Raw genomic sequence first — 14589 nt, 5'->3', positions numbered from 1 at the left:
AACATGTGCAGAGACAACTGAAATGCCTAAAAACTTTATTTGGATTAAAAACTTGGAATGTTTGGTTATACATAAAACTTTAACACACACACACACACACACAGAGAGAGAATGACATTGATGCAGATGAAACCTGGAAGATTTTCTATCGAACTCTGATTGGCTGTAACTCAAACCTCGAAGCTTTAAAGTTAAACAACTCTGAAAACAGACACAAGAAGTTTATCTGTGTATCGTCCTCAATCAAAACTCCTAATGTCTGCGTAAAAACATTAATCATTAAGTTTTAATCCGTGCACGTGACACACGAGATTCATCATCACTGACGACATCTAGAGAACAGGAAGTCGTCCACGTTTCATCTGCAGTAATAAAGTTTCAGTTTGTTGAGACCGACCTGGATTCAGTCCAGAAATACGAGATGCTGTTTTTGAAATGTGTCGTTGTAGAAAAGGAAATGTTGAGCGACAATTAAAGAAAGAGTTAAAGTACTGTAAGTTTTCCATGGTCCTAATACACGCGTGAGAACCAGCCTGAAATAAAACCTCCTCACATCAGTGAATAATAACAAATGTTAACTCTAAAGTTCAACATCATACAACGAGTAATGGATCTATGTTGAAGGAAACAAAGATATTGAAAATAATATCGTAATTGAGAAGATACTTGTAATTTACGAGAATAAAGTTGTAACATCACTAGAATAGTAACATAACCAAAATAAATCCAACATGACACGTGGACTAAACTTACAATTTAACTATTCAGGTTGGGGCTTTATTACTCGTCACAAAGCGTCACTACAACATTCTCTAGTTCACTGTGTATGAATTATATGACACTAAATCCAGATTATAAACAAATATGAATTTAATCATTTTAATACCAATTAAGTTTATTTCTCATCACTGCCGACGATTCTCCATATGTGCAAAACAAGTTTCTCTCAGACACCTTGAAATGTTTCTGTTATCGCTCCTTCACATAAAAGATTGTGTTCAATTAAACCCTTTTTTTGAACAGTTGTGCGATGATGGTTTAAAAATGTTTTGGAAAATATTCGGCACTGAAGAAACAAGTGATAAAAAGTAACTTCAGTTTTCTTTGTGTAAAATTATCCAGTTTAACGGGAACATAAATCATTAACTTTGTTTCATAAATATCTACACGTACCAGGGAGAACTTCAGGAAACAGAAAAGTCGATATTTGTCACAACTGGAGGCTCGGTGTCTGTCTCCTGTCGCTCGTCTCACGGCTGAACAACATGGACGTTTCAGTCTCTGATCTGCTCCGGATGAGACGCTCTGCATGTTCCACTTCGTTAAAGATAAAACGAGTGAAGCAGTCGTCCTCTGAGCTGGAACTGTCCCGATCCAAAGCTGCAGACTGACGCAGGATGTAAAAAAGTCTTTTGTTAAACTTTCTGTCATCAGACACAAAGAGGAGAAGCTGTAAAGGCTCTTAAAGGGGCAGTCGTCAGAGTCCATGAGTCAAATCCCTCAAAACGGTGAAATCCAGTTCCACAGAGGAAACATCACAGATCAGTTTTATTCCATCGTTAAGGCAGCAAAGGTCCGTCTTCTTCTTTGTCGTGACACTGACAAAGTCTCGAGGCAAAATCAAGTCTAGACTTCTTGTTTCTTCAATTCAGTCACAAACGGCCGATAAAAGCTGACCAGGAAGAAAAAGACCAAAAAAAACAAAAAAACGTCTGTAGATGGCGCCGCTGTTTCCCGCCCGTGTGACCGAGAGCAGCTTCAGACACAGGAAGTCAATCTTTCTTTAAAAATCCTCTTCGTCCCCTTGTCAGAGAAAAGAAATGTAGTTTTTCGGGAATAACCCACGTCTCCCACCAACAACTCCCAGAATCCACTGCTCATCCACAAACTCCACCTGTGTTATATCATCACCGGCCTGCAGGGGGACACAGAGAGCGAAGGAGGGAGGGGTTTTTTAAAACAAAGAAAAAGGAAAGAAAACCATTGAGCTCTTATTTTAAATCCGAGTCTGTGTTAGAACTTTGTTTTGGCTGCAAATAAAGAATAACTATGCGTTTCCACCATCTTGAACTTTTTTAGACCATCATTATTTTCTGTCTATGGTTCAGAACGAGGTCATGAAACCTCACGTACCTTCAGCGTGAGCTCGTCCTCGCTCTCTGCTGTGAAGTCAAACAAAGCCTTGCCCGCCCCTTTAACGGCCGACTGCTGGTCTGGGATTGGCTGGACTGGGAACAGCAGGAGGAAGTAATAGTTAGATGCAGACGACTTTCATTAATGATTATTCTTCCTGCTACAAGTGAAATCACAGCTTGATTAATCAAAATGGATACATTTACTTAAGACTGAATTTGTGTGTGGTTGTGTGTTTTTGTTGTACCCTGGTGTAGCTGTGTGAACGCAGCAGGGTAAAGCCCCTCCCTCCCCTCCAGTCTTCCTCTCCTCCACTCAGTGTCAATGTGCTTAATCACTCGGATCAGTGCCCCCTTGTGGAAGGACAGGTCCTCTTCAGTCTGACCGGGGAAGTCAAACAGAGCCACAGCCCACTCCTCCACCTCCACCTCCTCCTCCACCTACACACACACACACACACACACATCAGTAATTACACACCATTAAAAAGACACATCAGATCGTCTGATCATTGAGGAAACAGTTTAAGTAGGGAATATTCATATAAACCAACTTCTAACCTCAATACACTCACCTCAGAGTTCGAGTCCTGTGAGGTCTTTGGTTCTAAGGAAGACAAATGTACTAAATAAAGCAACATTACATTTAAATCTAAAGCTGTGAGAATAAAATCATCAACTTTAAACTGAAAAGTGCTTAAACATTCTTTAAACTCAAGCTAAAGAAAATAAAAGGGATATTTTCCTCAGCCCACCGTTATTTTCTTTCACTGTAGTATCCATCGCTGTGGCCTTACTGGTTTCCTCCAGTGATGTCGGCGTCTGTGGAAGCGGCTCCACCACCTCAGTGAAGCTCAGGGGGAATATTCCTATTCGCCCGTGGATCTGGCCCCGCCCCCACTCTGGTCCTTTGAGCTCCAGCAGGGCGATGACATCACCCTGGGAGAAGGTGAGCTCATCGCCCTCCTCTCCCTCGTAGTCGAACAAGGCGACGCAGCGAGGGCCGCTGGGAAATGAAGGACGGATTAAAACGGGGTCTCCTGAAGACAGCGAGTACTCAGGGTCTGTTGTGTAGTTTGTGATGTTGTGTGTTTGTGCGTCAGACCTGACGGGAGGAGGGTCCGGTTGATCTTTCTGTTCAGGAGGCTGCACGGGCAGGATGGACTGAACAACACAGGGAAACAACAACTTAACATGAAGTTCAAACCCCGGAGTCTACGTCCACCTTTATTTACAGTCTACATTCATAAGTCCCTAAATATATATTAAATAATATCAACACCATAAAGCTGTTCTGGTACCTGTGACTCTGATAGGCTGACGTCCTCCAGAGAGGGTTTTGATTGGCCGTCCTGATCAGGGACAGGCTCTGGTTGTGTGTCCAAGTCGAGGAGACACTGTGATGGGTTGATGAGCGGGACAACGGAGGTTTGACCAACTCCTTCATCAGGGAGACGCTCTGAGGGCAGCGGGTCGTCCAGGACAATCAGGACTTCCTGTTTCTATGGCAAAATTGTAAAAATAACACACCTCAGGCCTCAAAATAAATGAACTTGTATTTTTGTGTGTCTGTCTGTGTGTGTGTGTCCACACCGTGTAGCTGGTATAAAGAGGATGTCCAGGTTTGGGCCGTGGGGGCAGAGGGGGTCCTCTTTTTGAGACCCTCTGAGCCGGCAGCTTATTGGCTGTTACAGGAGGGGGAGTGGTCTGTGAACTCTGGGCGGCTGGTGACACGGAGAGGGCGGGACTGGCTCTGGAAGACGGAGGGATCTGGTTGGCTGAGGAGGTCGAGTTGACGGCCGGAGGTGGCGGGCGCCCAGGAGTGGATTTGATTGGTGGAGGACGGAGGGGGAGGAGCTTTTCACCTGAGGGCCTGAGGAGAACAGAGGGACTCGGGTGTAACTAGTAATCCTCTAAGGGCAGACTTGAAATATCATGTTCAAGAGGTCCAACCTGTTCTGTAAGGTCACAGCGACCTTGACCTTACCGGCGAGGAAGTGGGGGGTCTGAGGGGTTTGCAGCTCTGGTACTTTCTGCTTTCTGCTGGATCACAGGGCTTTTCCTCAGGGACGGAGCCGGAGCTGTGACGGGGGGTTTGGCTGGAACCGGTGTGGTGGTGGCAGCCGGTGGTCCTGATGGTTTGGGGGCCTGAGCCGGAGCAGCTGCAGATTTGGATGAGACCGGGTTTGGATCTGGAGGTGTTGGTGAAGTGCCGGTAGGTTTGGGAGCCAGATTTGGAACTGCAGGTGCAAAGTAGAAGTCAGAATTAAAGTTTAAATATATTTCATAATTACTTCCTATTCATATCAGAAGGTTAAATTAATAAACAATAGTGAAATTAAAAATTTTAGGAAGTAAAGGAAAGAAATACACTACAAATCTGCTCATTACCAACTTTATTTAAAACCAAAACAAACTTCATATTGTTCTAATGTAAATTGGGCTTTTATTGTGAAGGAGCTGCAGCCACACATTCTGCTCCAGGTAAATCAGAAGTATTAAAAGGAACTCTCACACACAAACCCACTATGTACTGTTAAACTGGATGCCTCTGGATAAGGGGGCGTGACATTTCTGACACTCTCCAGACAGTTGACCTATCAGAGCAGACTCAGCTCTTTGGAGGCGGGACCAGGAGCGTTCAGACAAAGAATGAACAGAGAGGTTCATTCTGACAAACCACAAACAGAGGGGGCTCTTTCTCTCCTCACACAATCACAGCATTTGTCTTTCACAATGTTTGGATTGCATAATGTAACATACACGCACACATTCAATCTCTCCACGTTTGCATATTTATGCCTCATAACAAGGACGCAAGGTTCACGTCTGTAAGCGTTCAAATGCTCCATTGTGCTACAGCTACATCCAGCTTAGTGTTCACACACACAACCACACACAAACACACACTCTCTCTCTTACCGCTGACTCTGCGGTGGGAGGTCAGTGCTGCCGGTTTGGTCGGGACGCCTGGACGAACACTTCCTACTTTCACTGCAACAACAAGAATCAGAGGAGAAGAGATAAAGACGATTCGGTGACGACAAGTTTCATTAAAGCACCTAAACATTTGCATAACTAATAAAATATCAAACCTAATCCAATATCAACACAATGTTTCTAGAGTTCCCACTATCTGCAGGCAGAGGTACAGATTATGGTTTACTAACACTCACCAGTTGGTTTTGCATCGTCCTGCGTCTCCTCTGCCTGAGGCTCGGCCTGTGCTCCAACGCTGACCTCCACCGAGGGTCTCGGGGGAAGAGTCGGGATGCTCTGCCCAGCTGTGTTGCTCTTGTCCTGTTGTGCTGCTCCGACGCAGGCCCTGGGGGCGACTGGAGGTCTGGGTGGAGGTTTGGGGTTCGGAGCTTCGCTGAGAGAGGCTGTGAGTTTGGGTGGAGGGGGCCTGGGGGCCGGGACGGGGGCCGAGGCAGGAGAAGAGAGGTTAGATGACGGGGGTGTTTCTGAAGCAGGCTGTGGTTTTGGTGCGACTGACGGTTTGGAAGGTGCTGCAGCAGGTTTCAGGACACAAGGTGCCGACTCTGGAGGTGTTGGAGTTTCAGCGTTTGACTCTTCAGAGAGAGACTCAAGTGTTTCCTGTGCAACCGACTCTGCTGTCAAACAAACATCTTCCCAGAAGACTTTGCTGGATGGTTTGGAAGAGTGTGAAAAGTTTTTGGGTTTTGGAGCGACAGTGGGAGGGGCAGATTTTGCCGGTTGGAGACGAGGGCGTGGCCGGGGTTCAGGTTTCTTTGTCACAACAAAGTCTCCGTCGTTAGTTTCCCCACAGCTCCCATCAGCCACCTGCTGCTTCTCGAACGCTTGTATCCTCGCCTTCAGCGCCGCCATGTCCTCGTCCTCGTCCTCGCTCTCTGACCGGCTGTGCTCGCTGCTGTCGCTGTGCTGATCAGGAAAGCCCCAGTCGTCTGAGCTGAAGGCGTCCAGCAGCTCCTGCAGGTACTTCCCCTGACTAACCTCTGGGTTGGTGGAGTCAGCTTGAGCACGGGCGGCGAGCGTGGCGTAACCGTCCTCACGTAGCTTCACCAAAGTCTGAACTTTGACCTCGCTCCTGCTGATTCGCTGGACACCGAGCTTAGAGCGAGGGCGTGGTCTAGGACGCTCCAGCGGGACTTGAGAAGAAGCGGAGGGAGGAGAGTCAACTGCAGTAAAAGCCTGATCCCGCTGGTCAGTTTGGGCACAAGTGGTCGAGGTCAAAGGTGAACCAAGCTGCGTGAGGACGTTGCAGCACTGTGTGAGAGCCGAGGCGTGAGGGACCGTCTCGGGCTCCGTGTTTGTTCCGACACAGTCACTGTTCAGGGATGTGGGTGTTGATTGGCTGGCGGTGGTGGTGATGTCATCGACGGGAGATGATTTGGGAGGATTGGAGAGAGGGGAGGGTCGGGGGGGTCTCACCGGTCTGCTCACTACAAAGGAACAGATTATTCATGTAAATATTCACAATCAAAATGTCAGAGTTAAGTGAAAAATAATGAGCAGCACTGACCCTGAGGGTCTTGTGGATCAGGGGCAGATCCTGGGTCAGTCTGTGTGGCGATTGTTGTTGTGGAAATCGGACGTGTTAAGGATGAAGATGGGGATGAAGAGGAAGAGGAAGAAGAAGAAGGAAGGAGAACCTGCTCCTGTGTCTTCTCCCTGATTACCTCCTCGTACGAAGGAGGCGGCTGTGGAGAGTAACACGGTCAAAAGGGAAATCACAACAAAGACACAACTGGAAAAGAGTAAAAGGTTTAAATGTCAACTTCAGGCTGTTAAAACTGATTTTGTATGCATACTTTTCCTTATTCTCTTCAGATGAAATTGACTTGGTTACCTGTATGGACGGAGGGATTGTGGGTCCCCAGATCTGTGCGGCAGGAGGAGGGGGTGGTGGGAAACCCCCAGAGGCCCCTGGGAACCAGGAGGTGGAGGCCAGCGGCTCAGCAGACAGGATGGTGATCTCCGGTCGCCTGGAAACAAGTACAGATAACAGGGATGCAACAACCAACCAAACGCACAACCTGACACGACAACAACAATTCAAATAAAACCACAGCGAATCCAGCAGCGTCTCACCTCCTCTCTCGCTCTCGGTCCCTGTCTCGCTCTCTGGTATTGGACGTCTCGGAGAGAGAGGTGGACCTGGTGGAGGCTGAGGGACAGGAAACAGCTCAGAGTTAGACACAGACGACTGGACTGCATTTAACAAACCTTTATTTAAAATTCCGATCAAGACACTTTAAATAGATGTAGAAAAAGAAGAACTTCACTCACTTCTTTTGATGGCAGCTCTGATGGACGAGAGGGGACCCTGGCTACAGAGAGAGAGAGAGAGAGAGAGAGAGAAAAGGAAACTGTGAGTCACATTATTTCACCTCTGTTTTCCATCTCCTCCCTCTGTACATCTCTCTCTCTCAAGTGACAAACATAGCTCGCTCGTCCCACCCACTCTTCAGTGTCTGAACCCCACACATCCACATTCTTCATGACGTAATTTGTAAAATGTTTGTTTTCTCTTGAAGCTGAGGGTTCGCTGCCTTGCTCGAGGGAATAACAACGGCCCAACTCTCAAATTAACAACAGATTTAAAACCACAGATTGTTGACGGGTCCAAGGTCTCGAACACAGACTCTAAATAAAGATGGACGATGCATCTCCACTTCCTCCCACTGTAAAAAATGAAGCTAAAATATCTTTGTATCGTTGTGGATGTGTTAGCTTTACTTCTTTAAGATTCAGGTGAAACCACAACATACAGACAGAAAACACGGAGGTCATACTGGTCCATCGTGGGAGTAACAAACCCGCTAGCTCAATGTTTTCTCCTCTTCATATCACAGCAAACACACGAGAGAAATGCCACCACCTCTTTTTTTGATGTTGCTCAACTTTCTTTAACTAAAACCCTCTGTGTGTGTTTTTTCTTTTAACTGTTTAAAATCTTTCCGGATGAAGAATTTGCTGAAATCCTGTTTTTTCTTCACACAGCAGTAAAAGAAAGAATTTGGGACAAACTCCCCTGGTTCTTCCCAGACGTCGACTTGTTGGCTTCCAGGCCGATCAAACTGGTTCACAGATATCTCGGCGGCTCGCGGTTCAGAAACTGAGCCAAGAATTCTTCTCACTTTAGGAGAGAAGTAGTTGTTGTGATGCAGCGACTCACCCAGACGACAGAAGGAGGTCAGACGTCTTTCTGTAACTTTTTATTTCTCTCGGGCTTTTCAACGGTTGAAGTGCTTTCTGCTCTTTGTCTTTGCTCGTCTCTCCTTCTCACAGAGCTGTAAACCAACGTGACTCACCCCCCCCGACATTGTCCAAACCCTCTGCTTCACTTTCAACACTGACGGAAAAATACTCCTCTTTTCCTCCTCTCTCCATATCTGACTGAACACTGAAAAAAGACCAGTGGGTTGGACAAAACAAAACCACTGAGTGGAGCCTGGTAAATTCATTTAGCTGATTTTATTTAGACACAAACAGACGATACTAATTTGAACTCAATGCTATTTTGTTTTTATGCCGAGTCGTTGTAAACACTGTTAAGTTTCCACTAAGGTCACACCCATACAGGCAGCTGACCAATCGCGAGTCAGCCTTAGCTGTCAATCATGACGTCACAGCCCATTTTTACATCATCAAATCACTAATTAAAACCAAAGAAATCCGAAACGTGAACAAACATAAGTGTGATAAGAAATGACAGAAACAATCTTTGAGAAGAAAATCTGTTTAACATCTACCAGTTATTAGTTTGGTCCATGTCCCATCGGCTAACATGGAGGAGGCAGGGTTTCTGACCTATACTGCAGACAGCATCACTGAAGAAAAACCAACTCACACATGTGCCCCCCCCCCCCCCCCCCCCCCGGTCTCTGGGTCTGACACACTCCCGAAAGTATTTGGGCTGTTGGCTGGTTGGCATAGCAACTAGCCAGAGAAGTCACAGGGTTTAAAAGTGTGTGTTTGTGTGTGTGTGTGTGTGTGTGTGTGTTTTTATGGGGGAAACAGAGCCTCAGGTTTTGGTTTATTTTACTTTTAAAAGTGAAGGTTGTGAAACAGTGGAAATCCCCTGATGCATGCTGACACAGCAAAATGAGACTGATAATAAAATTAATTTAAAAAAAAGTTTCTGAGTTTTGCAGACGTCTCTTTTTCTTAATGAGAAATTCCCTTTGTCACATCCAGGGTGTTTGTATCTCTATCGTTTATAACGTTGTGTGGAAGTGTGGGCGGAGCCAAAGTCGTTTTACCTGTGACGATGCTCGGGCTTGCGTCTCTCAGAACGACCTGCGGAGAGAGAAACAGAGATTGTGATTGATAATTGTGTTCATCAAAAATGTGTTTACCCCGACACAAAGGAATCAGCACCTTCCTTTAGAAACAACATCAAAACAGGAGCGTTTCAAGGGACTTTGTGGGCCACAGGCATGAGGGACCTGGGGGGCCTTGCTTGAGGGACCAGGGGGGGCCATGCATTAAACCACAACCGTTTTTACCCAAACCTCTAACATGGCGAAAATTTGGGCAAAAGAATTAGCATTATGGGGCCTCGTTAGGGAGTTTCCGACCACGGTGTCGTTGCGTCATCTTCGGTACATTGCTGATCATAGAATTTAAGGGGGTTCTCACAAAATTGACAGGGGGCCCGGAAAATAATTGCCTGCTTTGCCCTTCCTGTTTTAACACCCCTGCTTCAAAATAAAGTACACATAAAGAGGTGCCACATCACCGTCCTCTGGCAACACTTTAGTTTGACGGTCAGGTAACGATCACCACAACGCGAGCACTGACCAAAACGAGAATGAAGGGAAGAGTAAACGTATAAACGTGTCCTCGTCAGAACCGCCTCTCATCACCTTTCAAGGTGAACAAAGAAAAAGAAAGAGGACAGGACTTTTTTCTCCCCGTGATCATTTCCTACCTCCTCTCCTTCTCTTCAAATCACAGCTGATCAGTCGCTCAGCTCCCGGTGGCGTCCAGAGGAACCAAGTGTTGACGTGTTAGGAAAAGATTTGCTTCTATCCTTTTAGTTCTTCTGTTGAAAAGTAAAAATGTCTCTTTCCTCCACTCTGTCCTCTTCTTCTCTACTTCTCTCCTTCTCTAAACGTCAGACCCGACCGCCCAGCTGTGCTGCCCGGCTTTCTGGTTGGCAGCGACCATACAGGAAGTGGGGCTGTGATTGGCTGCGGTGAGATCCTGCTGGAGTCATCAGGACTTTTACCACTTCCAGATGCTTGATCTGAAGCAGGCTGACTGAGCGCTGTGCTGGGGCTGCGTTCAAACGTGCAAATGCACAGCGCAGCAAAAAAAAATCTCCGCAGCGCACGGAGAGTCATCTGTTGGATTGTCCCGGTTGACACCAAGGGGGCAAGGTTAGAGGTCAAAGGTGAGAGATGAGCTCTAGAAGGGATTTCCTGTTTTGTGGAAGGAAACGTCATGAAAAGGGGAAGACTTGGGGATTTAAGGACGTTATGGAAGAGACTAAAGGAATGTCTCTAAGAATAAGGAAAGTGAAGGACAGACAGTCATCGGGACGTTTCTGCTTTGAGGCAGATTTAATGTGCGTTACTTTAAACAACACAAAGTAAGCTTCACTGAGCAGCAGCGCCCTCTGCAGTCACACATGGTATCAATTCTGTTGGGTTGCAGCTGAACCACAATGCAGTTCATTAACGCATGACATCACGAGTGGAAAACACGAGTCAGCACCTTTCACTCTTTAATCTCCAAACGTCAGTAGAACCTTTTTATTAATAATTTATTTAATTCAACCCGAGACAGGGACTTTCAACCTTTTGATCACGCTGCAACATTTCCCCCCCCCAAAGCTAAGGAGCGGCTGAACACAAACCATCGTGGTAAACAACCGAGTTCAGATGCCCAAAAAATATTAATCACAGATTGCCGTTAAAGCCACAGGGAGCAGAACCACACAACAGGAATGCTGCAAACAAACACACAACCTTATTGTGTTGTATTGAAACGTGTCAGTGTCCAAAAGTTTTCAAGGATTTCCAACTGGATTTCCTGCACGTTCGCTCTCGGGAAACAAATGTGAGAGACAAAGAGCATTTGGAAATATGTTGGATTTAATCTCAGCTTCACAACAGCAGCTGCCTGAGACTCGGAGCGACACATGCTCCCAGATCTGTGTGCGTTGACCACGGTGAAGCCCGCTGGAAGTTCCCTATTATCAACCGTCACCTGATATCACCTGTCGGAGCCACTTCTACTTCCCTTTGATTCTTGTGTTCACTCCAAACAAACTGAAACCAGGATCAAAACACGAGACTCACTGGAAACTCTACCTCGTCTATTCGAGTGCAGACTGAAATAAAGATGGACGATGCAGCTCCACTTCCACCACTTTGTGCCAAAATGGCGATTTGGATAAAACCCTCATGTTAAGGTGTTTGTATCTTTTTTAAATCGCAACAGCAGTAAACACATACACAACATGAGGAGTTAGTAGATGTTCCGGAAGAGGACAAAAATAAAACAACTATTTAGAGCTTCTCTAATCGTCACATTTGAGAAGAAAGAAACAGGAAGTATTTTTCATTTTCCAAAAATATGCCCTGTCCTAAACAGAGGGATGAGGTGATGGTGAAATTATATGTTTGTCTGACACACAAACATGGTGCTGAAAGTCGAGATGTGCTAAATTATAACTTGTGTTTCCTTGAATGAGACTTAATGGTTTTAAGTCTTGGCACAGGCCTGCCCCATTACGGTCAACTGGGAATGTGTGTGTGTGTGTGTGTGTGAGTGAGAGAGAGAACTTTGACCCAAATGGTGAGATATTTACATGTTGATACAAGAATTTATGGCTGTGGGTTTGAGCAGGTTACACCCACAGTCTCACACAGTGAAGTTCAGCCTCTCTCTGAACCTCAGCAGTTTGAGACTGGGAGCGCACAGGAAGACATGTTGGCTTATAACATTTACAAAAAAGGATATTTTAAAGAGATTGTGGTTCCTATAAACACAAAGTTAACATATTCAAACTGCCTGGTGTATATTTTAAAATATGCATTCTCTTAAAAAATAATTATCTGACAAAAAAAGTAAACTCCACCCTGGGATTGAGTAGATTTGAGATGAGCATTGTTGCCTTTCAAAAGAAATCTATATCTTTACCTGGTGAATAAACTTATAGTCACTCATAGTTTATATATTCAGCTAATTGTACCAGTAATTTGGTGATATTTTAAATCCAGATCATCAGTCCCATGAGAGATTTAACAAGGAGACATCAAATATCACAGACGTGGTTGATCCAGCAGGAGAGATGAGGATCCCACTGAAGTCAATGCAACTCTAACTGAACAAAACCAAGAAAATACAACATAAACAATATACAAATCTAATCACAGGAGGGTTTTTGAGATGTTATCTGTACATTTAAAGTTGCATTTATATCGTAAACTCCCATTTAACTCGTGAAAACTTCTTTTCAACATGAACTTTATAGATAATTTAGTTTAAATAGTATTTTTGAGCTGTTGTCTGTATATTTAAAGTTATATTTTCATCATAAGTTCCCATTTAACTTCTGACAACTTCTTTTCAACATTTACTATATAGATAATTTAGTTAAAACAGTATTTGTGCGCAGGTCTGTATATTTAAAGTTATATTTACATCATAAGCTCCTATTCAACTCCTGACAACTTCTTTTTCAACATTTACAATATAGATAATTTAGTTAAGAGTATTTTTGAGCTATTGTCTGTATATTTAAAGTTGTATTTACATCATAAACTCACATTTAGCTCGTGACAACTTCTTTTTCAACATTTACAATATAGATAATTTAGTTAAAAGAGTATTTTTGACCTGTTGTCTGTATATTTAAAGTTGTATTTAAATCATAAACTCACATTTAACTCGTGACAACTTCTTTTCAACATGAACGATATAGATAATTTAGTTAAAATAGTATTTTTGAGCTGTTGTCTGTATATTTAAAGTTATATTTACATCATAAGTTCCCATTTAACTCATGAACGATATAGAACCCTGGTGACAGGAGTGTTCCGAGCTGTTGTGTGGACATTAGAAGTTTCTGTGTTGTGTTGTTTTTAATTTCTAACTCGTGACAACTTGTTTTTCCAACACGTCTGAATCCACGAAGTGAGAAACAGGTGGAATCTGAACAACACGATGAAGATCAGGGGACATGTTGGCTCGTTTACCTCCGGAGGTGCGCGGCTGTCGTCGGACCACTTGCTCCCGGCTCTCCCTCATGTTTTCCTCCTCCTCCTCGGAGCGAGCCTCGGCCATGTCTCCTCTCCGCTCTCCGGTGTTCTCCTCGGTGGGGGGAAGTGAAGCGGAGCCGGGTCGGAACCACAGGCTGTTTATGAGGAGGTCACAACTCCGGACATTGTTCCTTCTCCTCCTGCTGTTGTTGTTGTGTCGTCGCTAAACATCCAGCCGCCGCCGCGCGACCACAGCCTCGACAACCCGGGACAAGTTCACCCGGACCCGGCTCAGCTCCGTGAGACGCTCCGGCTCCACACGAAGCCACCGCGGACACAACGAACCGCTCAGAGCCGCAGTTACGATCAAACTGCGCAGTTTATTGCGTCAAGTTTCGGGTGAAGAGTTTCTGCGCCGCGCGTTCAGCTGCACGCGCACCGGCCCTCGTGACGTCATCCACCGACTCTTAAAAAAAAAAAAAAAAAACTTGGGAAAAGAAATGGCGGAACCGACAATTAGCATAACTAGAGTGACACAAGCTAAGCTACATGGCTAAAGTGGTACTAATGAGCAGTCGTGACACACAACAACTGCATTGAGATAAAAAATGACCACAGATGATACTAAAAATAACGACGACACACAAAAAGGGACACAAAATAACTCAGAGCCTCCCAAACAATAAGAAATCAACCGAAGATGCAAAACAACCTAAATATAACACAAAATAAAAGACAGAAAACAAACCTTAACACATACAAAACAACTAGAGAAGAATTTTTCTTTATTTCTGCAGCATTTGTGCGAATGATTACTGAAATTATATATGTACGATTTTATAATTTCCATGATCATTAACAAAGACACAAATGACACTTTGTTATATTGACAGTTATGTTTGTGACAAAACAAAGACAGAAAATCCTTTATTGAAAGTTAAAACGACCCAGAAGGAATGTTTGAGATTCTGTCACTTTGAACTTTTACATTTAATGACTCTTAAGATTTGATTCAGAATTGATTTGTGTAGATTTGTGATTGTTCCATGTGTCATGTCATCAATTTCAAACTCTGCAAGTGCATCTGATTCTGAAGCAAAAACACTTGTTAACATGTCAACTGTAGTTTCGGTGTTTTGCCACAGGAGGGCAGCACTGACTAATCTTTCTCTCTCTCTCTCTCTCTCTCTCTCTCTCTCTCTCTCTCTCTCTCTCTCTCTCTCTCTCTCTCTCTCTCTCTCCCTCCTTCTCTCCGGGGC

At 44.7% G+C, this 14589-nt stretch overlaps 1 protein-coding gene across 1 annotated transcript; it reads right to left on the bottom strand.

Moving 5' to 3' along the window:
- Window positions 1-18: 18 nt before the first annotated feature.
- LOC128429902 (SH3 domain-containing protein 19) lies at window positions 19-13642 on the bottom strand. Its single transcript, XM_053415775.1, has 17 exons — window positions 13328-13642; window positions 9380-9416; window positions 7404-7444; window positions 7206-7281; window positions 6964-7099; window positions 6637-6814; window positions 5309-6556; window positions 5055-5126; window positions 4120-4372; window positions 3726-4005; window positions 3434-3634; window positions 3238-3296; window positions 2888-3138; window positions 2708-2739; window positions 2381-2573; window positions 2134-2228; window positions 19-1915 (listed from the first exon to the last, which is right to left on the bottom strand). Exons 1-17 carry the CDS (start codon window positions 13413-13415, stop codon window positions 1808-1810), a joined length of 3348 nt encoding a protein of 1115 aa, XP_053271750.1. The 5' UTR covers window positions 13416-13642; the 3' UTR covers window positions 19-1807.
- Between the last annotated feature and the right edge of the window lie 947 nt (window positions 13643-14589).

Source organism: Pleuronectes platessa, chromosome 23, assembly GCF_947347685.1.
Source record: "Pleuronectes platessa chromosome 23, fPlePla1.1, whole genome shotgun sequence".
Taxonomy (NCBI): Eukaryota; Metazoa; Chordata; class Actinopteri; order Pleuronectiformes; family Pleuronectidae; genus Pleuronectes; species Pleuronectes platessa.
Note: the sequence above shows the minus strand (reverse complement) of the source record. Positions and strands in the feature narration are given on the sequence as shown.